Here is a 25,281-nt window from a genome sequence, read left to right on the forward strand (position 1 = left end):
CTGAGGGATGGAGGTCCATTCCCCTAAAGGTTGCACAAGATGTCAGACTTAGAACTTCAAGATTAAGTGTCTACCCTGATGGATTTTATTCTTGCTGGAGACCTGTGACCCCCCACCCCTTCCCTTTTCTTTAGGCATGTATTTATTCTTTAGGCAATATTTATTTTGTGTCTCCCTGTCCGTTGCAGCTTAGAAAGGTATAATTTGTTTTTGATTTTATAGGCTCCTGCCTGGAAGCTCCTGCCTTGATTCTCAGATGAGACATTGGACTTGGACTTTTGAGTGACAGGGGAATGAGTCAAGACTTTGGCACTCCTGGGGATGGATACATGTTGCATTGTAGACTGCACTTGAACACTTGAGGAAGGGAAGGCTATGGTTTGAATATAGTTCAAGGGCATCCCCCAAAAGTTCATAGATTGGAAGCTTGATCTTTAGTAAGGGTGCATATTTGAAGGTAGTAGAACCTTGAATAGGTGGAGCCAAGTGGAAGGTGATGGGATCCTAGGATCTGCTGACCTTGGAAGGAATTAATGTAGTTCTCATGGGATCCTGGTTAGTTCTCATGAGTGGCTTATTAGAAAAAGCCAGACTAACCCCTCCTTTCTTTCTCTCTCTCTCTCTCTCTCTCTCTCTCTCTCTCTCTCTCTCTCTCTCTGACTTCCTTTTTCACCATGTGATCTCTGCCTTCCATACACACTTCTAACATAATATCCTCCACAGTGAAACAAAGCCAAGGGGTTGTCACCATGGGCCAAATAAATAGGGAAGCCTGATCTTGGAATTTTAGCTTCCAAACCTGTGAGATAAATACGCTTCTTTTCTTTATACATTATCCAGTGTCAGTTATTTTTCTATGAGAAATGGATTAATACAGTGGGCTCATAGGTTGCTTGTCATTTAGGGTTTTGTCCTTCACAACTTTACAAATCTACCCCAGGTAGTCATTTGTGCTTCTGGGTCTTTTTGAAAAAATTAGTGCATCATACTTATATGAAACAGTAGGGTTCATTTTCACGTATTCATAAATGCATATCATACAGTTTTCCTCAATTCAGTCTCTAGTATTTCCTCTTTCCCTTTATTCCTCCTTCCCACTGATAACCCTTCCTCTACTTTATTGGTCTTTCTTCTTTTTATTTATTTATTTACTTAGGTTTAATTGGCCCATTATAGTTTGTTATGATTTAGATGTGTTCCCCAAAAGCTCATGTGTGAGACAATGCAAGAAGGTTTGGAGGAGAAATGACTGGGTTATAGCCTTAACTTAATCAGTGACTTAATCCCTGATGGGGTTAACTGAGTGGTAAGTGGAGGCAGATGGGGTGTGGCTGGAGGAAGCAGTTCATTGGCTTTGGGGTATATATTTGTTTCTGGCAAGTGGAGGTCTCTCTCTTTCTGTGCCCCCTCATCCTGTGAGCTGCTTCCCTCTGCCACACTCTCCACCGTGTTGTTCTGCCTTGCCTGGAGACCTGAGGAGTGGAACGAGCTCTCTATGGATTAAGACCTCTGAAACTGTGAGGCCTCAAGTAAACTTTTCCTCCTCTACAATTATTCTGGTCAGGCCTTTTAGTCATAGCTGAGAAAAAACTGACTAAAACATAATTATATTTAAAACTGGAATGAATTATGATATATTCATATCTGTGCATAGCATAATTTGGTTACATCCCACTCTAATTCTTCCCTCTTTCCACCTATCCCCTATTTGTTCTTTACTGATCTCTCTTCTATTTTCAAGAGATGCACACTTTTCTGTCTAACTTCCTCATAAGAGAGAAAACATTTGACCCTTGACTTTCTGAGTCTGGATTATTTCACTTAGCCTAATGTTCTGCAGTTCCATCCATTTACGAGTGAATGACATCATGTCACTCCTCTTTATGACTGAATAGAAATACATTGTGCACATATCCTACTCTTCTTTATCTGTTTGTCTATTGATGGTCACCTAGGCTGGTTCCATAACTTGGCTATTGTGAATTGTGATGCTCTATATTTAGGAATATTTACTTTATGCCTGTCTGTTCCTATGCATGTATCACTATAGTATGCTGATTTTAATTATTTTTGGATAAATATCAAGAAGTAGGATATCTGGGTCACATCGTTACCAAAAGACCGTTAGTCTTTTGAGGAATCTCTATACTGCTTTCTAAAGTTGTTGTATTAATTTGCGCCCATCAACAATGTTTAAGTGTAGCTTTTCCCCCCACATCCTTATCCGCAATTATCATTATTTGTATTCTTGGTGATTGCCTTTCTAACTGAGGTGAGAGGAGATCTCAGTGTAGTTTGATTTGCATCTTCGTGATTGCTAAAATGTTAAATAATTTTTTATATGTTGATTGGCCATTTGTATTTTTTATTTGGGGAAATGTCTCTTTAGATCTTTTGCCCATTTATTATGTGGATTATTAAGGTTTTTTGGTGTAAAGTTTTTAAGTTCTTTTTATATTCTTGTTATTAAGCCCCTGTTGGAAGTGTATTTGGCAATGATATTCTCCATTCTGTAGGCTCTGTCTACATACTCTTGTTTCCTTTGATGTGCAGAATCTTTTAAATTTAATTACCTACCATTTATAGATTCTCAGCTTTATTTCTTGATCTTTTGGACTCTTAAGGAGGTTGGTGGCTGTGCCAGTGCATTGGAATGTTGTCCCTATATTTTCTTCAAGCAGTTGCAAATTTTCTGGTCTAATTTCTAGGTCCTTGATCCACTGTGAGTTGATTTTTGTGCAGGGTAAGAGGTAGGGATTTAGTTTCATTCTTCTATATACCAATATCTCTTTTTCTATGCACCATTTGTTTAAAAGGCTATTGTACCTTTGTCAAGGGTCTGATAACTGTATTTGTGTGCATTTGTTTGAGTCTTCTAGTTTATTCCATTGGTCTTCATATATGTTTTTTTAATGCCAATATCATGCTGTTTTTGTTACTGTAGTTCTGTAGTATAATTTGAGATCAGGTATTGTGGTGCCTCCCATCTTACTCTTGTTGCTCAGGATTGATTTGACTCTTCTGGATCTTTTATTCTTTCATATAAATTTTAGGGCTGTTTATTCTAGTTCTGTGAAGAATGTCATTGGTATTTAGATGTGAATTGCATTGAATTTGTAGATTGATTTTGATATTATGGCTATTTTGGTGATATTGATTTTACCTAATGAACATGGTAGGTTTTTCCATTTTCTAAGGTTTTCTTCACTTTTTTCTTCAGCGTTTTATAATTTTAATTGTAGAGTTCTTTTATATCTTTAGTTATATTTATTCCTAAGTATTTTGGGTGGCTACTGGGAATGGAGGAATTTTATTGATTTCTTTCCAGCAGTTCATCATTGGTATATAAGAAAGCTCTTGATTTTTGTGTGTTCTCTTGTGGATAGAGTATTTTTCCATTTCAAGTAAAGCAACTTGAATCAAGCATACAGAATGCTTGTAGGACTTCATAAGGTACCAAACTGTAAACATTAGTATTTATTATTAATGGAAGATAAGGGAAAAAACCAATTACCATTCAAAAATGTTCATGACTTGTATATTATAAACTCAAGGAAAGTCTTCTCAAAATAAGCATGTTCATAGACTTTATCTGTTGGATGTACCAGTTATAAATCATTAGTGGGAAATTGAGACTAATTAGTAGAAAAATCTATAGCCTGAAAGTATGTGTGAAGAGAGCCTAAGAGTCAGTGCTTTGAACATCAGTCATAACTGGCTGGGATTGCTGTCTTATTCACCCATAACTTAGAGCAGTTTACTCTCTGGTCTTTTATTTCCTTATCAGTGAAATGAGAATTATATGAAAAATTACATCATATAAATTTATAAAGCATAACACAGTGTCTGGGTCAAAGAAATTATAGCCAAAATGAGCATTATTTTGTGTTATTTTTATTATCACTATCGTCATCGTCATCATCATCATCATCATCATCATCAGAAACAGGATTTCCTACTTGACTACAATTGGCATTGATATTTCTAAGGAAAGATAAATTCGGTGTGTGGCAACTCTGAGTGAGTTAGCCATCTTTGTATACAATTAGGGGAAAAGGAGTTAGTAGGAAATTGTCAGACCCTAACCCCCACCTACCCCAGCAGTGGAGTTGTGGGGTGTAGATTTTCTATCTATGATAACCCTCTTGCCACTTTCACTCTAGGAGTTTTTCATTTCCTTACTGAAAGGGTGGCAAATACCAAATACTGAGTTTTTTATACAAATAAAGTATCAACTAATTTCATATCATTCTAATCCATACCTTTTTTTCAGACCATTGTTGTACTTAAGAAAATAGCTTCCCTCCAAAAAACGTCTTGAATTGTAGTATTTGCCAATTTCCATAGTGTGCGTGCTAATTATAAGTTGTCAGCATGAAATCACTGAATACAGAGTTGTAAAGAGGCAAGCACAATTGCTCACAACAGTGTAAACTAGTTCCACTGCACTTCTGGGTCAGGAGAAAGTTCATGTTTTGACAGTGTAGAGTAGGATGATTGACCACAACACTTACAAGCAAATGCAATAGAGGGAAAGTACAGCTAGGATTCTCGTAAGATTTTCATTTAACAGACTGCATAGATGATGGTGATTCCATAAGATCGTGCCATCTAGTGATATCACAGCCATCAGTTTGTGTAATCACACTCTGTGATGTTCACACAATGATGAAATCAGTTGTCAAAGCATTTTTTCAGAACCTATGCCTATTGTTAAGCCCTGCATGACAGTACTTTGTCCTCAGAGTAAGTAAGATCATTCCGATATACTTGGCCAACAGGATTCATCCAGAAAGTGAGTTAATGTCAGGTTTTTTGAACAGTGTATTTCAATGCCATCTTTCTACCCTTGCTCTGTACTCTCCAGTCATACTTAGAAGAGAAGTCTTTTCCCAGCCTCTTGTTCTCCAAGCACGAAAATTTCTCTAATCATTTCCCAATTATTAAATACTTTGTTAACCAACAGTTTAGAGATTTGGTCATGGATATGATGTCTAGATTTATAAAAATGTCCTCTTCCTTTTCTTCCTACCCTATCTTCATCTGCCTTCTGTGGCTCTCTTTTTTCCTTTTTTGTTCCCCTACTTTCTTCACAAGTATTTTCTATCATCTTTTGTATTCCTAACAACCCCATGAGGTCATCAGAACAGGTAACGGTATCCATGATTTGCAAAAATAGTAAAGTACAAAATACTGCACTTGTATGAATCTGTCTTAATTTGATATTTTTTGATTTTGAATATTTTCATATTTTGTGATATTTCCTGGTGATTTAACCAGTGACCACCTTTCCTTTGCTGTAATAAACTTAATTTGATTCTCCCCCTATTGTTTTGAAAACTGTATCATACTATGTCTAGGAAATTGCATTAGAGTACCATAAATACATTTCTGAGAACTTTTAATTAAGCAATGATACCTAGAACCTTTCATCATAGTTAAGCCCCTGGAGATGATATAACAGCATTCTCTTGGGAAGTCATTCTGTTTTCAGCTGCTCATTGCTGGAGCAAGCAGAATTCTGTTATGGACTGTTTTTGAACTGTTAAAGTATTACCAGTTGATGATTTTTTCAATATAGTGGATTAAAAAAAAAAAAAAAAAAAACAAGAGATCTTTTTCTTAAAGGCCCCTCAAAAGTGTTCTGGAAGCCTAATGAGCCAAGCTGAAGAGAAAAGGTATTTGAAATACTGATTTGGGCATTTACCATGAAGCTCTCTGCAGACGTGCTTGAGATCATCGCTTGTGCCATTCTAATCCTTGTCAGCTTTGTGGGAAACACTTGTTTATTTTATTCTACAAGGAAGTGCATCTCTGGATGTTTGAAGACATCATTTCTTCTCATTTTCAGTCTTGTATTTGTCCACCTTATAAAAAACTTGGTGGTCAATGTCATGAAAATTGTGTATTCTTCTGGTATCATGCTGGATTCAGCTGGCTGCAAAGTTCTGCACTTCACTGCAGCCCTGACAACTTCACTGGCCATCTGGTTCCTGTTACACTTTGCATTGTTCTACCACCGGAAGCTCTACCACATTGTCTACTGCTCCAGTGAGGCTGCAAACCTGGACCAACAGAAACATTCCCTGAAGCGGGTCTCTGCACTTTGGGTGGCTGGTGTGGCAGTGTACATCCCAGTTTTAATTTATACTAGAAAATCAGAATACCTGAACACAGGAAACGATACAGACTCCTTGTCGACTAACAGGATTTACATGGATTGCTTAATTGGCTTTGGAAACAAGCAGGTAGAGTTTTACTATGGGAAAATATTTTTAGTTCTGATTGATATTCTTCCCTTAGCTATCTTAGTCTTTGTCTGTTTCTGGATGTCTTTCCTTCTCTCAGAGAAAAAGAAGATGACATATGGTGACATCTGGATTGGAGATGATGATTCAGAAACTGAAATTCTTAGAGGGGCCAAGTTCAGTATTTTATTAATGTTGCTGATCACTCCACTTTGGATTTCTCACTTTATCTTAGTCTATTTCTTGAAAGACTTGGCAGCCTATGTCTTTATTCCAGCTGTTCTCACAGCCCTCTCTTCAGGCTTCTCTGCTCTCAGTCCTTTCCTGCTTATGTTGGTTAATTATAAAATGAAGTTGGTGTCTTTCTGTAATGCCAAGGAGGAAACACCCGCACCACAGTCTGTGAATGTTACTCTTTCTCCATATGCTTAATAGCCAAGAACTCAATTTTAATCCCTGGAAAACAGGCCTTGTGTTTGAAGGGTGCAGCTAAAGTTTTCATAGCCCTTATTAAATAACAGTTTCTGAAAGGACTGCTAGAGAATTGACTCATCTCCAAAATAGACTAATGAGGGAAACTGCTAGAGGAAGACATAAGATGGCTAAATTACTGCCTATAGAAGAAAAATAGTCATCACACCATTTTTTATTTAGGATAATACCAAGACTTTTTATGTAGCAATTCTAAAGTAACAACAGTCACAGTCTGGAAATGAACTCAAAATAAACACTATATTAAGTATTTACTCTGTGCAATGTGTTGTATTAAAAAAAAAAAAACATACTGTTGAAACTGAGGATAACATTTCCTAGATGAATTCCCAAAGATACTCCTGAGTAATCTTATGTTTTCATCTGTGTTTTTCTTGAAATGCCTCCACACATATTGGAAGTACATTAGGTAGGTGTGTGGTGCTCTGTTTTTGCACTTTTAGTAATAGTACCTCATGTAATCTGGAAGTACATTTTATTCATTGGCCTTACCCTAAGTATCTATAGTATATTAGGGCTAAATAAAAGCAAAGAATTAAAGAATTAACTTGCTAAATTATACTCAGTGTGAATATGTAGATGTACAACTGTTTGGTCGCTACAGACAGGTAGCCCTCTGTCATTGCTTAAACATGAAAACATATATCAAACTATACTCTTTTATTAAGAAAAAAATGACATTTATTTTATACATGATTTATTTCCCCCTTTTGGTTATTACATTGGTACATTTACAAATTACAAAAGAACCGATAAAGTGTTCCTAATAATTTGGTTTCTTGATCAATAAAAGTAATCACATTATAATTACAATTAAAAATACATGGTTGGGTTTTTATTTTTCAGTGTAGCCATTTAGAGTGCTTTAGATACAGGGAACAATATCTGTGCATACATTTGGGTCGGCATTGAATTCTTAGCTTATTCCTGTTACATTTTTAAATTTTCCTTTTTTATTACCAGACTTGGGATTTATTCTGCGATAGTTATAGTGAATGACTATCTTGGAATTTTAGATTCCTGCTCTAAAAAGACTGTGTTGAAAATTATAAATCTGGATCTCATTTACAAAAGAGACTTAGAACATCTTTGCTCTCATGAATATACTACAGAGGAAGTAAATCTTAAAGTAGCCAAGGCTTAAATTCTGTAGGATTGTGTGGGCCAATGTCTGTCCCTTACACAGCACTGGGAATTAAAAACAAAACAGACGGACGTAAGACCTTCTGAGATTTCCAGGTGGTCTTCATGGGAAATGCTCAGTGGAGTCCACTGAGGCAGTTTAATCAGAAGGGCACTAGGCATGGATCCTGTATAATGAAGTTAACATCTGGGGAGCTGGAGGATGTGGGGAAGAGGTCACCATCTTCTAATTAAATGCAGATGTAGCCAGAGCTGGGAATGGATTAGGTTGTGATTCTCAAATGTGTTCCTGGGACCAGAAATATCAGCATTACCTGGGAACTTGTCAGAAATGCAGATTCTTAGACCCCCACCTTAGATCTATTGAATCAAACTCTGGACCAGAAATATGTTTTAATGAGCCTTCTGGATGATTCTCATTCACACTAATGTTTGAGAGCCACGAGTCTAGGGTTGCTTCAGAGTTTAATCCCCACAAACGATCAGAATGAAGCCAAGATAACTGACTCAAAAGGTCATCTTCAGTGCTCTCCATGCATATTCCTGTCATTTCTCCTTCTCTCTAAAGTGGGAACCAGGATTGCTGTCTGTATTCCATACATTTCAACAATTACCAAATGAACAAATCCACTGTAGAAATAAATAATCTTTGCAAAATCAAGAATAAAGCATGACCACCTCAGGTGCGCCAAAAATTTGGAACTTGGATTTGGATAGTTTCCTGTAAATAACTAAGAATCCAGTTCCCAGATTATTCCATAGTTCATTTCCAGAAGCCAGTGCAAGACACAGTTGGCTTAGGCCCATACTCAACTTCCCAGTGATAGAAATGCTTTCTTTTTCTTCCCAGATATTCTCTTTTTGTTTGGGTCTCATTAGATCAGCATTTCACCTTGTGGAATTAATTAATAAGCTTTCATCTGCAACAGAAAGTCCTATGCTCACTGAGTGAGCAACATTCCAGTTCTCTTTTAAAATTATTTTCTTTTTTTTTCTTTTTCTTTTTTTTATTGGTTGTTCACAACATTACAAAGCTCTTGACATATCATATTTCATACATTAGATTGAAGTGGGTTATGAACCCCCAATTTTACCCCAAATGCAGATTGCAGAATCACGTCGGTTACACATCCACAATTTTACATAATGCCCTATTAGTAATTGTTGTATTCTGCTACCTTTCCTATCCCCTACTATCCCCCCTCCCCTCCCCTCCCATCTTCTCTCTCTACCCCATCTACTGTAATTCATTTCTCTCCTTGTTTATTTTCCCATCCCCCTCACAACCTCTTATATGTAATTTTGTATAGCAATGAGGGTCTCCCTTCATTTCCATGCAATTTCCCTTTTCTCTCCCTTTCCCTCCCATCTCATGTCCCTGTTTAATGTTAATCTTTTCTTCCTGCTCTTCCTCCCTGCTCTGTTCATAGTTGCTCTCATTATATCAAAGAAGACATTTGGTATTTGTTTTTTAGGGATTGGCTAGCTTCACTAAGCATAATCTGCTCTAGTGCCATCCATTTCCCTGCAAACACAATATCCTCAAAAAAAATAAAATACTTGGGAATCAACCTAACAAAAGAGGTGAAAGATTTATACAATGAAAACTACAGAACCCTAAAGAGAGAAGTAGAAGAAGATCTTAGAAGATGGAAAAATATACCTTGTTCATGGATAGGCAGAACTAACAGTATCAAAATGGCAATATTACCAAAAGTTCTCTATAGGTTTAATGCAATGCCAATCAAAATCCCAACATCATTTCTTGTAGAAATAGAGAAAGCAATCATGAAATTCATATGGAAAAATAAAAGACCCAGAATAGCAAAAGCAATTCTAAGCAGGAAGTGTGAATCAGGCGGTATAGCGATACCAGATTTCAAACTATATTACAGAGCAATAGTGACAAAAACAGCATGGTACTGGTACCAAAACAGGCGGGTGGACCAATGGTATAGAATAGAGGACACAGAGACTAATCCACAAAGTTACAACTATCTTATATTTGATAAAGGGGCTAAAAGCATGCAATGGAGGAAGGATAGCATCTTCAACAAATGGTGTTGGGAAAACTGGAAATCCATATGCAACAAAATGAAACTGAATCCCTTTCTCTCACCATGCACAAAAGTTAACTCAAAATGGATCAAGGAGCTTGATATCAAATCAGAGACATGGCGTCTGATAGAAGAAAAAGTTGGCTATGATCTACATATTGTGGGGTCGGGCTCCAAATTCCTTAATAGGACACCCATAGCACAAGAGTTAATAACAAGAATCAACAAATGGGACTGACTTAAACTAAAAAGTTTTTTCTCAGCAAGAGAAATAATAAGAGAGGTAAATAGGGAACCTACATCCTGGGAACAAATTTTTACTCCTCACACTTCAGATAAAATTATTTTCATTTTAACGTTTTTGTTCTCTCCCTTTTCCTCTCATACTTCATTCAAGCTCCTGGTGGGATGAGGACAGCAGATGAAAGAGGATGAGCAAGATTCACAGAGATTGTCATAGGTAGCACCCTCAAGAAGGATAAAAATCAGGACAGTCCCAAGGACCTCAAGGACCTGGTTTGGTTTCAGAGACATTTCCCAATGTCCTTTCAGACCACACAGAACCTCCTCCTCTCTCTCTCCACCTTCTTCATTGTCTCGTTCCTCTTAACTCTTCTTGCTCCTTCTTATCCTCTTCCTCCTTTTCATCCTCCCATTCCCTCCTCCCTTCTTCCTTTCTCAGTGTATCCCTCCAAACTTTGGTCTGAACTATTTCTTTCTGGGTGGTTTTGATGTTTCAAAGCATCCTATTCCATTATAGCACCTTCAGAATCTCTGCAACTTCCTCTAAGATTTATCCTCAAAATTAAATCCCTCTCTTTATCTGCTGAATTTTTAAATTCTTGAGAGAAAAGAGAATTTTTTCTTCTATAAGGTTGATATTTCCTTAGCCCTGCTTCCTAAGACTAGAGTTTCCCAATCCTGGCTGTCTTGGCTTCCTTACTGTGTCCTGGTACATTGCAGTCCACCTAGAATGTGGCCATCCTAAGAAGTGACCTCCAGAACTGAACACATATACTTTTCATTTTTTTGTGTGTGTGCAGGTGTGAGTTTATGTGTATTTTTCTATTGTATATTCTTTTATTCTCTCTTGTACAGTTGCTGTGAGCATGAATTGTTCCCTTCTTCCAAGAAGAAGATGCAGTGTTAAACTCATTTTAAATCAATCTCTCTCTCTCTCTCTCTCTCTCTCTCTCTCTCTCTCTCACACACACACACACACACACACACACAAATTATAACTATAAACATGCATTTCTTCCCTAGGTTTAAAAACTAAGGTCTACCCAAGCTCTGAAGTTCTAGTGAAAGTTAGTTCATTCTTGGTGTTCGAGTTCAGAAATCATGAATGACCCCACAGGACAGCACGGAGAAAACACATTATTTCTTCCCCAGGAGCTAGAGCAGGCTTAGTATATTACAATGAAGTCTTTTGTCTGATATCAAATATTCACTTGTATTTTTTCAAATAAGCCAGAAAATAGGATGTTCCAGGATGTGCTCTGTCTACACTCTAGCTTTAGAAATATGGCCCTGAGTATTTCTATTTATCACCCCACCACTCTGGTATTCACCCTTCAAAATCTCTTTTTAGAGGGAAAAGTATAGCAATACGTGCTAGATCAGTCATGTTTCTAGAAATCTTCTTTCAGTATTCTCACCTCCAGGCTCCGTCCATGCTAGAACTGTTCCTAGAGTTTCTTCCTGCCCCTGCCCCTCATCCTTTAGTTTTCTGTCTACCCCAGGCAGGCTCCTCTCCTCTCCAAGGTCTAGACCAGCTTCTTAGGTTCCTGTGTGTTTATCTAAGCAAGTCCATGTTACATTGTAACGGTGTATTTTCTTGTTCCTCTCACTTTACACTGTGTGTACTGTACAGCCCTGCAGCATGTACAACAGAATATTCCACACACTAAGAGGGGAAAAGCCGCAGGGCTGTGCTTTCCCACTTTTTCCTTGTGTGTACTCCTTGGCTCTCCTTCAGTTGCCTCTTTCTGGTAGAAATTTCTTGCCTCTGTCATTTTTCTGCTTCTAGACTAGGCATTTAGTGACTGCCATGCTTCTGGCCACTGTTGAATCAAAGAGGAAAGGAAACTGAATCCAGCATTTGGAAGGAGACGCTTCCTTGCCGGCCAAGTTACTGAGCCAACGGGGACAACATTTCCACCCAAGCCTTCCAGTTCTTAGTTTGTGATTTTTTTTAAAAAAGCTCTTACATTGAAGAAAGTAAGCTGAATATCTACATGCCAGCTTTCACACTGAAAATTTATCCCAGTGTGAATTTGGCAGGTGTGTGTGTGTGCGGGGTGGGGGAAGGGAGTAGCTATATTTTCCCAAGTGTTGGTGGGTTCAAGAGTGAAAAAATAAATTGTAATGTAAATCAGTTGAAGTTACCTCATGGCCAAATGTACTCTGCTCATTTATTTTGACAAGCCCAGCTTATTTTTAATTACCAAGACTCATAGTACACTGGTAAATGTAAGAATAGTGACTTTGGCAGAAAATGAGAAATGTGTGTAACTTGAGCCTTCAGAATGAGTCCATACTGACTCCTTGTAAAATGGAGTGAGGCGATCCATTTTAAAAGGAATTTCAGTAAAGCGATTTATGTGATATGTGACTATGGTCACAAATCAATGAGCCTTTTATAAGCCAAGCACACCAGAATGTATACATTAAAAGGGAGTATGGTTTCTCAAAGAAATTTTGTTGGCCACTCTAAGCTTTTTCCAGTGATGCTGCCATTACCCAACAGATTTCTTTGGAAGTCTTCATTTGAAATGATTTTTTAGTCAGTTTTCTTTTCCAAACAACAACAACAGAAAAAAAGAAAAAAATCAAGATGTCACCTGAAAAATCATAGTACTGGGGAGCAGGGAAACATACTATTTTCAGTAGCTTAGCTACATTTTATGATCCCATTTGACTCTGTTACTTTGAGCTCTTTCCCAGGGGAATCTTCCCTTGAGGGAAATAGTGGGGCCATCTCTGAGGTCATTCATGAGAAGGTGACATGTTGTTGATAGACCCATCAGGGGCATGTGCCCCTAACATACACTTTAATAGGCAATGGAGGGACTTCTGCTCTTGGCAGCTTATCAAAGTTCTGTGGAAGTTGGAAAAGCCTGTGCATGGTTGCTGATTTTTTACTTCGTTCTTCATCTCTCCAAGCCAAGCATCAGTTTGGAGTTGGGGTAAGTTTCTCCCTGTGCTTTGGGTGCATTCAAAGAAGAGACCAAGATGTCACCAGCAGCTTCCACGCAGCATATATTCCAGCATCTGATTCTGTGTCCCGTGCTCAACTATTTTTCTTCTTTCCCTTCCTAATAGTTTTTCTACTCAAATTAAAAAAAATTCAAATTTTCAAATAAACCATTGAAAAATGTTTCCTTTACCTTTCTCTCCTACCCTGCCCCAGCCTAGCATCTTCTCTCCTCTCTTTAAAAAAAAAACAAAACACAAAACACACTTGCCTACATGGATAACAAACTGAAAATTGCCAATGCAGTGAAGATGAATTTAAAACAAACTGTGCTTGAAATGGGATGATTTCAATCAGTGGACAGTACTTAAGTCAGATCTTGAGAGATGTATGTTGTGGCGAGAGGGACTATAAGAAAAGAGAAAGCCCTCAGGAGACCTCAGAGAACCAGGGATAAGTGACTGCAGGTTGTAGGGCCAGGGCTGACAGTATGGGGGTGCAGTACAAATTTACAGATGACTAGATCCTGGGATCTTGAAGGGGGCCCATGGCCAACTATGATAGGTAGCAATAAAAATTTCATGGGAAGGATTTTAAGCTGAACTGCCCATTCTGGGGAGCCTGAAAATTATTTTTCACTGAGGCATAAACTCATCCTTGCCAGCCTGAGAAGGGGCAGCCCTCTTATCTCTGACCTGCTGGTCTGGGTCAGATGGAGGATGGCTTGGGGTCTACCCAGGCTTGCCCTTGGCATGACTTCCCCTGTCTTCTTTGCTCTCAGCAGTAAAGTAGACTCATGTAAATCCACCAAAAAGCAAACAATCCTCCCATCTTTCAGTTAGAAGCATAATCCCCACCTTGTAACATTATGTTTGTGAAGATTTTCTAAGAAAGAAAACAGAGACTCAGTGAAAGCACAAATTGTGACCCCCAGCAGTGGTTTATTTGTAAGAAATTTTGTTTTGTTGCTGTTGTGGTATAAGAATTTAAAACCATCTTAAAAATACAAGTTTGGTCTTAGAATACAAATGAGGTCAACATTTTTGGCAGAAGACACCAAATAAAAAAGGTGGTAGTAATGATGGTGGTGATGATGGTACTCATTGTTTAATACTGAATTCCCTCTGAAGGTCAAACCCTTGAATACCCACAAGGTCAGGGCATTTGAGTGCATGACCCTCTGAGGCTTACTCAAGATTAGGTAGGGCATGTGCCTTAGTAGAGCAACCACAGAGGGGATCTGGTAAAGTGGGGAGCGCAGACCTCATAGATAGGTGGGAGCAGCTACTGTTGGAGTCATGGGGAAAGTGAACCGATGTTGCAGTAGCTTCAGATACTTTAAAGTAAAGCCAGAAATTCAGAATTTTATGTGAAATCTCCCAAGGTCTACAAGTTGGCAACTGATTTGATTCTTTTAAAATACTATGAGGGCCAAACAAATCACATCTGTGTGCCAGACTTGACTCATGGGCCTCTGATGTGCCCTGTGTAGCTGAGCTTTCTGTTACAGCATACATGACGGCAGTCAGAAATGGGGGTTGCTGGGTTTCCACTGCAGATTGGTGGGAGGTGGCAGAAGAGAAGGATGAGCAAATCCACAAGGGTCTAGCTTTTCTAGCTTAGTTTCCTCTTCTTGTTTCATGACCCAACCTCACCTTACTGCCTCAGAAGGGGACCCGAAGCTGGCAATGATCTGTGAAAGGGCAGATGAGAAAGAGGGAGACAGTAATGACCTCAGGGACAACTGTGAACTCACCCCTGACCATGGAAACATGGTCAGGATTGGTGATCTGTGGGTATTTCTGCACATTTTTACTGGCAATGTAAATGCTCTCAAAGTGACACCTTGAAAGAAGCATCGAAACCAGACTACAGAAAGTGTGACATAGACAGAATAAGACATCATGAAGTGGATGGCTGTGTGTGGAGGCCTGCTAGGAAGCAAAGGAAAGCTCCTGGTGTCTTGGACCCTTAGTCTCAGTTGGATCATCCAACCCAGAATAACATGAGCAGGGACCCAGGTCTTCCACAATGGGCTGCAGCTATTGTAACTCTTATCTTCTGGCCTACAGAATGAAGAATTTCACTACCTTTCTTCAAGTGCAGACACAAAGACTTTCTGCTTTAATGTCATATTATTACCCACTGGTTACATTCTGCTAGAATGACAAACCTCAAGTGGATAGGGCCCTGTCTCTCTATTGTCAGAGCATCTCAAACAGGTGTTCAGTGACTCTTTGCTAAGTTGATTAGTTAAGGCATATTCATCTTCGTCTTGTATTTAGCTTTGTATTTCCATTTATTTAAAGATCCACTTGGCCCTCAGCTCTGATATATGTTTCGATGCTTTGTTTTTTCATATTCCATGTTGCTGGTGATCATGAACGAATGGCTTGCTCATTTTGAGCTATTTTTTAAAGCTAAACAAATGGCACGATTATGTTAAACAAAAAATATTGTACCTTCAACTTATTACCTACCTTAATTATCCATGTTTCTCCCCCTTCCCTTCCTGCAGGCATGTGCCATTTTTTTTTCCGTAGTTTTAATTGTAGTAGATAGAGTCCATCCAAGAAAGGATTAGCATGCAGCTCCCCTGTTTTGTTTGTTTGTTTATTTGTACCATATCATCTTTTTGTTGTTCACCAAGGCACAGGAAGAGTCTGTAGATCAGCTAGTCATTGTGAAGGACAGATTTAGTGAAATGAAATTGGATTGGAAGAAAGTCTGTTAGCTGATGAGCTGAAATCCAGAAAGAGAAAGTTATTTTGAGTAATTCTCAAGTACAAATGTGTGTGTTTTCCTCTGAAAACTTTCGTAAGGATTATAAGGAAAGTAATGTATTTTTTTATACCCAACTATTTGCTTGAGCACCTATTTTAGGATTTCTGTCAATAACAAAATTTCTGGCTTAAAATTATTTTTACAAATACAAATTTGATTTCCTTTTCTTTTAAAAACTTGTGATTTTTAGCTGGGCATGTGGCACACGCCTGTAATCCCAGCAGCTTGGGAGGCTGAGGCAGGAGGATAGAGAGTTCAAAGCCAGCCTTAGCAACAGCAAGGTGTGCTAAGCAACTTAGTGAAACCCTGTCTCTAAATAAAATACAAAAAACAGGATGGGGATGTGTCTCAGAGGTTGAGTGTCCCTGAGTTCAATCCTCAGGATGCACCCCTCCCCCCCCCAAAAAAAACCCTTGTGATTTCAGAAGAACTTTATCCATTTATCATAAGTAGATTATCTCATTTGATCATAAAAATAGCATTATAAATTTTTCTTGGGACTCTTTACCTGCTATAAATAAAACTATGTAAAAAATGATGCATGTGTGGGAGAAAAGAAGGCAAGGAAACAGGAAAAATTAGGTGATAGGATGGGGAATGATTTTTTTTCTCTTTATTGTAATAACACAATTTACGTAGCTTAAAAGAGAGAAATAGCTCAGAATAAGAAGGCAATGCATTTAGAGTAAAGAGTTTCCTTTTTTAAAAAAACAAGCATTTTTGCACTTGATCTTGTATTCAGAAGCCCATTTTCATCAGCCTAGATGCACTTTCACTCTCCAGTAATGGCTCTTCTCTGTTCAGCAAGGAACACCTTGATTAGAGAACTAAGAGAGAAAAATGGATCATTTCAAATACTCAAGTCTGGGTGTATAAGACAATTTTTATAATAAGAAAGACAAGTTGTGGGAAATATAATTTTCTTTCAATAGCTGAGAATTGGTTTGGCAGAAGATAATTGCACACCAAGGCACTGCCAGGAGATCTATATTTCTGCTCTTGACATCTGTAGGTGCCACTGCCACTGCCGACGGTGATGATGATAAGTGATGGGAAGATGAAGTGAGAGGCGATGCATCTTTCCTTGACAGGTTTAAAGGATTGCCATAGGCAGCCCCAAGGCAAGTGCTGACGGAGGACATTCTGGTGCCTGTGTCAGGTCACTCTGGCACAATCAGACAAAGCTGTTTAAGGCAGAGGGCAATGCAATAATTGTGGCTTCAATCTGATTTAGACTTAGAATAAGGCTTCTTTCCTTTCTTTCTTTCCTTCCTTCCTTCATTCTTTCTCCCTCCCCACCCTCTTGCTTTTTAGCTTTTTAGAATTGTATGGGATGTTGTACCACAAATTATAAAACAGCTGTTACTCTAGATTAGTTGGTATCTTATACTTCTATGATTATGGTAGAGATCCTAGTATTCATTGCTCTATGCACAGAATCCAAGAATGTGCCTTCAGGAAATACATGAATATGGTTTTCCTAAGATTCCCAGGCTGGTTCCCTTTCTTTGAATCCCATACGTGCACCCAGGGTTGGTGAGAGCAGGGTGTGTATTGGAATGAATCCTAATATTGATCCTAGGGGAAAATTCTGACCCATGCTATTGCTTTGGCAAAGGCAAGCAAGCGCAAATCAGGTAAAGCAAAGAATGATGGCTGCTCTCTGGGGAGCCATGCTGGGGTCTGTGGAGGAGTGAGGGGAAATATACTCTGAATATACTCTGGAAATATACTAGCACCTGATTATCTTTCAATTTCATGTTTGTTTAAATATAGATAATATTTTTAGCTATAAACAGCTAACATTTTTGCCTTTCTTTTTTATTTCTGTCTTGGCCAGGAAATCATAAGTATTTGATCTTACTCAAAATGTGCAAAGAAGAATAATGGAAGCCCCTGAATATCTTGATTTGGATGAAATTGACTTCAGTGATGACATATCTGTAAGTATTACTTCTTTTAAAAAAGTGTTACTTCTTGTAAGCCATGCTTTCAAGATCTTCTGCTCTCAAATTCATACTTTATTGTCATCTGTTTATTAGCAACTCTTAGGACTACATTTAGAAATTGAAAGCAGGAACTCTGTGTGGTAGACAAAGTGTGGTTTGAGGGTCTCTGGACCAAGAAGTGAACCCCATCTAATTATGTGCAAGCTTAGAAGGGCAAGGCACTTAACTCATTGAGCCTCCCATTCCTAATCTGTTCCAGTGTTGTCAAAATTATTGATTGTCTGAGTATGCACATAATCAACCTTATGAATTTTAATTCTCAATTTTCTTATATGTCTGGCTACTCCATGCCAGCATTCTCCACAGTTCATAACAACACAGATTGAAGCCAAATTGACATTTATTAATTGATAAAAAATAAAGGGAATTTTTCCAATCACGGTAGGTATCAAAGCACAAACTGGACACTGGTTTGGGAATTTTTAGGAAGAGTCATGCATTGATAAGAACTGGACAAGCTGGCCTTGAGGTTCTACTTAATTCTGTAATACTGTGGCTGAGAAGTCTTTAAGTTCCTATAAATAACACTTACAAGCTTTCTGCTTCTTCCAAGTTCACTCAGGGCTGCTCTGAGTGAATTGTCTACATGTGCCTTGCTTAGAGCTCCATGTGACTTATCCTTGGCCACCCAGTCAGTTCGGCCACACCCACAGACATCTTGGCATCTAGTGCCCCAGAAACATTAGGCTCTCAAGTCTGTGGTGGGACATTGCTGTTTCTGAGCTAGACATAAAACTTTTCTTTCCAGGAGCTCACAATATCTGACTTCATCATCTGTTGATCTCTCATGGTCCAAAACTTTAGGTCACCCCTGGAAATTGTTTGGAAATGATGAGCTTACTTTACCACACCTCTTGCAACAGTTTTATTCCTCTGCTTTACTCATTACCTTGAAGTAAAATATGCATACTGTACACCAGATTTAGATTCCTGAGATGAATTTGATGAATCACCTGTTTTATATAATCTGATGATTCTTCTTTATTATTGTATCAGAAAAATGTTAATTCAACCTTTCCTATTTTAGCTTTCGACAGTTTTAATTGATCCTCATTCAAATTTAATGGGAGTGAGTTTCCTTCTTCCCATGATATCTGTCTGTTATCTGTGGTTGGTCTCTCAATTACTTGAAATTGTTCAGAGAATGGTTGTTTTATAACCACTCCCTTCAAGGTATTTTGATTTGAGTGGTGAAAGAGCAAGGAAAATGATGAAAACTATGGGCTTATGTAGGAAGGACGGAAAGTGTTGTAGAAAAGGAAACTTGTGTTATAATTAAGAATTGGGAGATAGCTCTCTTGATTGGATAATAAGGTTGTGGTGGTGGCGCAAGCCTGTGACTCTGGAGACTGAGGCAGGAAGATTGCTAGTTTGAGGCCAGCCTCAGCAACTTAGCAAGGCCTTGTGCATCTTAGTGAGATCCTGTCTTAAAAGAAAAACTAAAAAGAGCTGGGAATGTGGCTCAGTAGTTAAGTCTCCCTGGGTTCAAATACTGATATTAAAAAAAAAAAAAAGGAAAGAAAGAAAAATGAGGACACAGGCTTTGCAGGCAGCCAGCCTAGGTTCCTATCTTGTTCTAACTTTTGCTGGCTGGATGATTTGAAGCACATTAACTTCACCTCTCTGAGATTCTCACCTAACTTTTAAGATTGTTTTGAGGACTAGGTGAAATAGTAATGTATGTGAAACACTTAGCTTGGCACATGGCAAATTACTCTTAAAATGGTAGCTTTTGTTATTATTTAAGTGAATAATACAATAATATTTATATGACCAATGGTGAAGAAAGAACTCAAGGGAAAAGACCAGGCATGCTGTCAAGATTTTTTTTTTTTTTTTAAACACAACAGAGCAGTTGTATTTACAGAGGAATCATCTGGCAGCAGCCCATAATTTTGATGAATTAGGAAGCTCTACTTGAAAGATAAAATATGCTAAGCAATAACTAAAACTGTTTAGCAAATTAGGCTACAAGATTATGCAATAGTTGAGTTTCTATAACTCGATCACTCTGAAACATAAATAAAAATGTCCATCTGTAATAGTGTAACCCCACCCAGACTTCCCCCTTTAAATGTTTCTTTCATTTGGATATTTAACCTCCAGTTAAGCTTGAATCAAGTTTGAAAGTACATAGAATTGATGAAGCAATAATAATGCCTGATGTTTATTGAGCTGACTGTAGGACAGGCATTATCTCCTTCAATCCTCACAACAGTCCTTTGAAGGAGGTACTCTTATCATCTCCATCTGACAGAGGAGGAAGGAAGCATGGAGATCTTGTATACCTTGTTGAATGTCCCCCACCTAGTCAGGAGCATCTGTCTCCAGAATATTCACTTGCAGTTATAACACTTGACTGGCTCTACAAGATGAGTGTGTTTTAACACAGTGTTTCACATCAGGGAATTTTTACTTCCCTCCCCACCCCACCCCAAGAATATTTGGCAATACCTGGCACATTTTTTATTGTCATACTGGGGAAATACTACTGGCATCTAATGGGTAGAGAGACCAGGGAGGTTTAGAAACTTCCCCTGTTGGTTGTAGACAATCCCCTACAAGGAAGAATTACCCAACCCAAAATGTTGGTAGTACTGAGGATACTGATCTATGTTAATCCCCTTGGAAGTAGGCAAGCTCTTCTTTGATTTTACAGCATAGAAGATTATTTTAATATAATTCAGTGCATCTCAGTTTAATGCCTTGAGTATGCCAGAATTGTACTGTTCTTATGCAGTGATTTCATGGAAAAAAGAGCAGATATAATCTCATAAATATTGAAATGATTGTTAGCCTATTTAGGTAAACTAGGAGCAGTGAATGTTACAGCTGCTTTCAGGGTAAATGGAAATTATTCAAATGCTAAAATTGAAAAAAAATGAAAATATTTTCAGTGTGCTAAGTTATTGGCATAAAAAGAAATGTCATTTCCCATGAACATGCTTTTATTTTTAGGATTCCATAAACTTTCATCTCTCAGGGCCCTTTTGCCACTTTCCTGTTTAAATGGTAGGAGTGGGGAGGAAAATGCACATTACACTTGAAAAAGATGTTTACAAAAATCATGTTGGAGTTGAAAACTCCTTTTCTGAGTCTCCAGCCATAGCCCTATTACGTAGTTTAGGCTTTGTGTTTCATGGTTTTCGCCTCTGGTCATGAGCCTGGTTCTTGTTTTAATTAAAGCACAAGCTGTATATTGGTTTAAAAAACAACTAGGTTTTTTTTTCCTTTACCTAATGAGACAAAACACAGAAGGCAACCAAATTATTTTGAAGTTTCCCAGACTCAAAAATAATGCACATCCTTTGCAAAATGCAGACTTTAAACTATACATTCTTGTAACTCTGCCATCAAAAATGGCAGAACGTTGTGCAATAAATGCGAATCTGTGAGAGAGAGGTGATGACACACATAAACACAAGGTTCAAAGCAGGGCTTTTCTGTCACTGCAAATGGGTTTACAGATTTCTTTCTTTTTTCCTCTGGGAGCCAGATCCCTGCAGAATTAAAACAAAAACAAAAACCCTCTGGAATTCTTAGGAGCCATGGCATGTTTATTTTATTAAGAAGGGCCAACTTGCTGTTCTTAAAAATAGTATCATATCCAAGACTGAATGCAGCAGACACTGCACTGGGGATCTGTTGAAGCCACCACCCATCATCACTCGCCCACTATGCCACACACTGAGCTCAACTCTTTAGGTCAATTATGTTCTTCAGGCCTCACATTCCCTCTGGGGGACAGGCTCTTCTTTCACCCCATTTTATAGATGAGAAAGTTGAGGCTTGCAGAGGTGGTGTGATCTTCACAGGTTACAGATGGGCAAGTGGCAGGATCAGGACTTACATACAGAACTGTTGACACATTACTTTTCCCTCTGAGCAACTTGGTTGAATGGAGGTGTCCCTAAGACAAGTCACTTCACCCATCACTATCCCCATTTGGCACTGAAGTGATTACAGATTGCTTCTGGGTAGTAAGGGAGTTAGTATATATTATAAATGAATATAATGAAACCAGCTAAAGGGAACTTAAGCAAATCTTTTAATTTTACTGTGTTTCAAGTTGCCCTTCTATAAAACGATAATGATTATCTTTACTTATCACGTTGGATTTTATGGGTAAAAACTTGAAAATTCATATATATTATATAAGCACACACTCATATATGCATAACTATATATACTTGTACATATGCATACACATACACATACAGCCACATGTGTGCACATGTTAATATAGATACATACATAAGTACACATACAAATAAAAGTGATTAAAATAATCTTTTCCTCTTTGCAAGAACTTTTGTTACCTTTCTGTATCATTCTGACTGAAACTTTGGTAAAAATTTACCTTTTTTTGTTAATTGCTGAAACTATTTTTTGTGGAAGTCATATGAGATTAAGATAGAGAAATGTGTGTCCTTCCTCTTTACTATCCCTTTTGTGCCAAGTCATTGTAACCTAGAGTAAGCACATAAAATTTTGTTGATTCATTTTCTGAGGTGCTTGAATTACTGTCTGATGGAAAAATAAAAATTCTTAGGTCAAAACTAATCTCATTTCAGGGAGGAAGAGTAGGAAGAAAAGAGTAACATTAAACAGAGACATGAGATGGGAGGGAAAGGGAGAGAAAAGGGAAATTGCATGGAAATGGAGGGAGACCCTCATTGCTATACAAAATTACATATAAGAGGTTGTGAGGGGAATGGGAAAATAAACAAGGAGAGAAATGAATTACAGTAGATGGGGTAGAGAGAGAAGATGGGAGGGGAGGGGAGGGGGGATAGTAGGGGATAGGAAAGGTAGCAGAATACAACAATTACTAATAGGGCATTATGTAAAATTGTGGATGTGTAACCGACATGATTCTGCAATCTGCATTTGGGGTAAAATTGGGGGTTCATAACCCACTTTAATCTAATGTATGAAATATGATATGTCAAGAGCTTTGTAATGTTGTGAACAACCAAAAAAAAAAAAAAAGAACAAATTCTCAAAGACAAAAAAAAAACACAACAAACTAATCTCATTTTAGTGAGCTTTTACATTCTGATGGGGGAAAAAAAGGATTCCTTGTAGTCTGGGCATCATTGTCACTGAGCTATCTAGCCCTCTTTTGATTTTTTTGCATACCACTTGTTACTCAATTCAGTGTCCTGACATTTGCCCCAATTTTGTTACATTTCAGCAAAGACCCATTTCACAGCAGTGGGAGACCTTGAGAAAGGGGTTGGAGAACCCCTCAAGTGGACATCAGCCATGAGTTGAGGTGTGTAAAGGATACATGAGTTTAGGTATGGAACAGAGTAGAAAGATATTCAAGATACAAACAACCTGGCTTGCCCTTCTACTCTAGCAAGGAAAGCCCATGATCAGTCAGGCAGCAGAACATCCTGAGGTGGCAGGGGTGCTTCTTAATTTTTATAGGATGCAGAGGGAAGCTAATATCATCAGAGAAAAATGAATGCCGCAGTTTTGGCTGGGCACAGAATTATGAGCCACTCAAGCAGGAACAAAACTTTATTTTGAAAAAGCCGCCGATACTCTCTAGGCGCTGGCAAGCCAAACCCGGTCCTCCCACGCGGGCCTCTCCCGGTGAGCCTTCCCCCGGAAACGGGGGGGGGGGGGGGGGGGCGGACCTCCCCCGGAATTTCCTCCTATTATCCTTCCCCAACCAATGGGAACTCTCCAGGAGTCCCGCAACTTGAGTCCGGTAGCAGGCCAAGGTGAACAGCAGGAGCCCAATTTGCATATGAATGTAAATCTTAACATAATCATATCTCAGTGGCTAGCTGGCGTCACTTTACAACCAAAGGTGCCATACATCGTATATTTGCTTGTGGCTCCTAGCAAATGAACCCTGTTTTCTTCCACTTTCCTAGAAGGTGACCAATCCTGGCTATCTCCATCCCAGTGTCACTGTCCTACCAGCCCTGACCTTCCAGGATTTGACCTGCTCTGTTTATATTCAAAATTTTCTTAGTGCTTCCCAATATGATATAATTTTAGCAACTGTTTTGAATGACTCATCTTTTTTGTAGTGTTTTCACAATGTCCTGTACTTAAGTACAAATTCCCTCTCATTCCTCTTCTTCAGCCCCACATTATCATGTTCTTCTAACATCATATGCTATTTTAAAATTTGTTTCCTTAGTACTTTTCAGGAAATAAATTAGGAATCATCTAATCCAGAAAAGGCAAATTATATGTTGATGTCCTATAGCCGTTTCCTGGCTTACTCTTAAAATGGTCAAAAAGAGTTACTGAGTTTTCCCAAATACTCATCATAAATAAGATCTAGCATAAAATAATTGTATTATTATTAAGTATTTAAAACTCTTGGAAAATGGAAAATATAAAAATAAGGAGCCAGAGCAAAAATCAAATGCCTTTAAAAATAGGGTGGAGTGTAATATTTTTCATTATTGGCAATTAGGCAATTGGTGAAAATAAATGTACTTAAAGCAGAGTGGGATAGATATAGGAACACATGGACCATCCTTATCTGTTCTGTGGAACGGTGGTGGCGGGAACTGTGGGAGCCAGATAAGTCATCTGTGAAAACACGGAATATGGAAAGAGAAGATGTACTGAGGAAGAAACTACACAGAAGTATATCCTGCAAGTTGTGTGTTGGGGGAACTAGTATAAAAGAAACTTTAAAGAAATTTTTAGACATAAAAAGAAAACTAAGGAATCCAAAAAGTGGGGACAGGATTTAAGGAACTTAAAGACGGGCTGGTCAGTAGTGGCAAGGTGAAGAGTGAAAGTACCAACTGGATTTTCCAGTTAAGGCCCTTGGTGGCCATGGCAAGCACAGTGTCTGTGAGATGGTGGGAGGACCATGTGAGGGTGACAGGAGGAGTAAATGCAGAGATGAGGAAATAGAAATAAGAACAGAGACCATTCCTTCACAAAGATGGCTAACAAACCTAAGAGCAGGAAAGCACATCATCAGTCAGGCAGCAGAACATCCTGAGGTGGCAGGGGTGCTTCTTAATTTGTATAGGATCCAGAGGGAAGCTAATATCAAGAAAGAGGCTAAGGAGGGGAGGAGGCAGGGATGATGGCTGGGAGGGCATGGTCCTCAGGAGGTGGGAGAAGATGACAGGTGAGCACACACAGAAGGCTGGCGATGCAGGGGTGGACTTAGTGCCACATTCTCAGAGGGCCACGAAGCATGGCAAAATTCTTCCTGAATTGGAAGGACAAGACTTTGATGAGGTCGACAACATTTTGGAAAAATAGTATGCTCTGAAAATCTCTCTGGCTGTGTGTCTTTGCCTTCATGGCCAGTTGTGCTCGTACACGTTACTGTCCTTGTTTTTATCGTATGCCTG

General features: G+C 38.5%; 2 protein-coding genes across 3 annotated transcripts in view; both read left to right on the forward strand.

Moving 5' to 3' along the window:
- Positions 1-1,349: 1,349 nt before the first annotated feature.
- On the forward strand, positions 1,350-17,821 carry LOC308648695 (uncharacterized protein). Its single transcript, XM_081293645.1, has 2 exons — positions 1,350-6,248; positions 17,764-17,821. Exons 1-2 carry the CDS (start codon positions 5,709-5,711, stop codon positions 17,779-17,781), a joined length of 558 nt encoding a protein of 185 aa, XP_081149771.1. The 5' UTR covers positions 1,350-5,708; the 3' UTR covers positions 17,782-17,821.
- Positions 17,760-25,281, forward strand: part of SNCAIP (synuclein alpha interacting protein) — a 73,664-nt gene continuing 66,142 nt past the window's right edge. For both annotated transcript variants that reach the window (XM_081293597.1, XM_081293596.1), the window contains exon 1: positions 17,760-17,866. In XM_081293597.1, coding sequence (XP_081149723.1) covers positions 17,810-17,866 — 57 coding nt within the window. In that variant the 5' untranslated portion in view covers positions 17,760-17,809. The remainder of the gene's footprint in view (positions 17,867-25,281) is intronic.

Source organism: Spermophilus citellus (genome assembly GCF_964194105.1).
Source record: "Spermophilus citellus genome assembly, chromosome: 1".
In the NCBI taxonomy this organism is placed as follows: domain Eukaryota; kingdom Metazoa; phylum Chordata; class Mammalia; order Rodentia; family Sciuridae; genus Spermophilus; species Spermophilus citellus.

Coding starts and splice junctions, on each gene's coding strand:
- LOC308648695 (XM_081293645.1), top strand. CDS start 5,709: ATGAAGCTCTCTGCAGACGTGCTTGAGATCATCGCTTGTGCCATTCTA.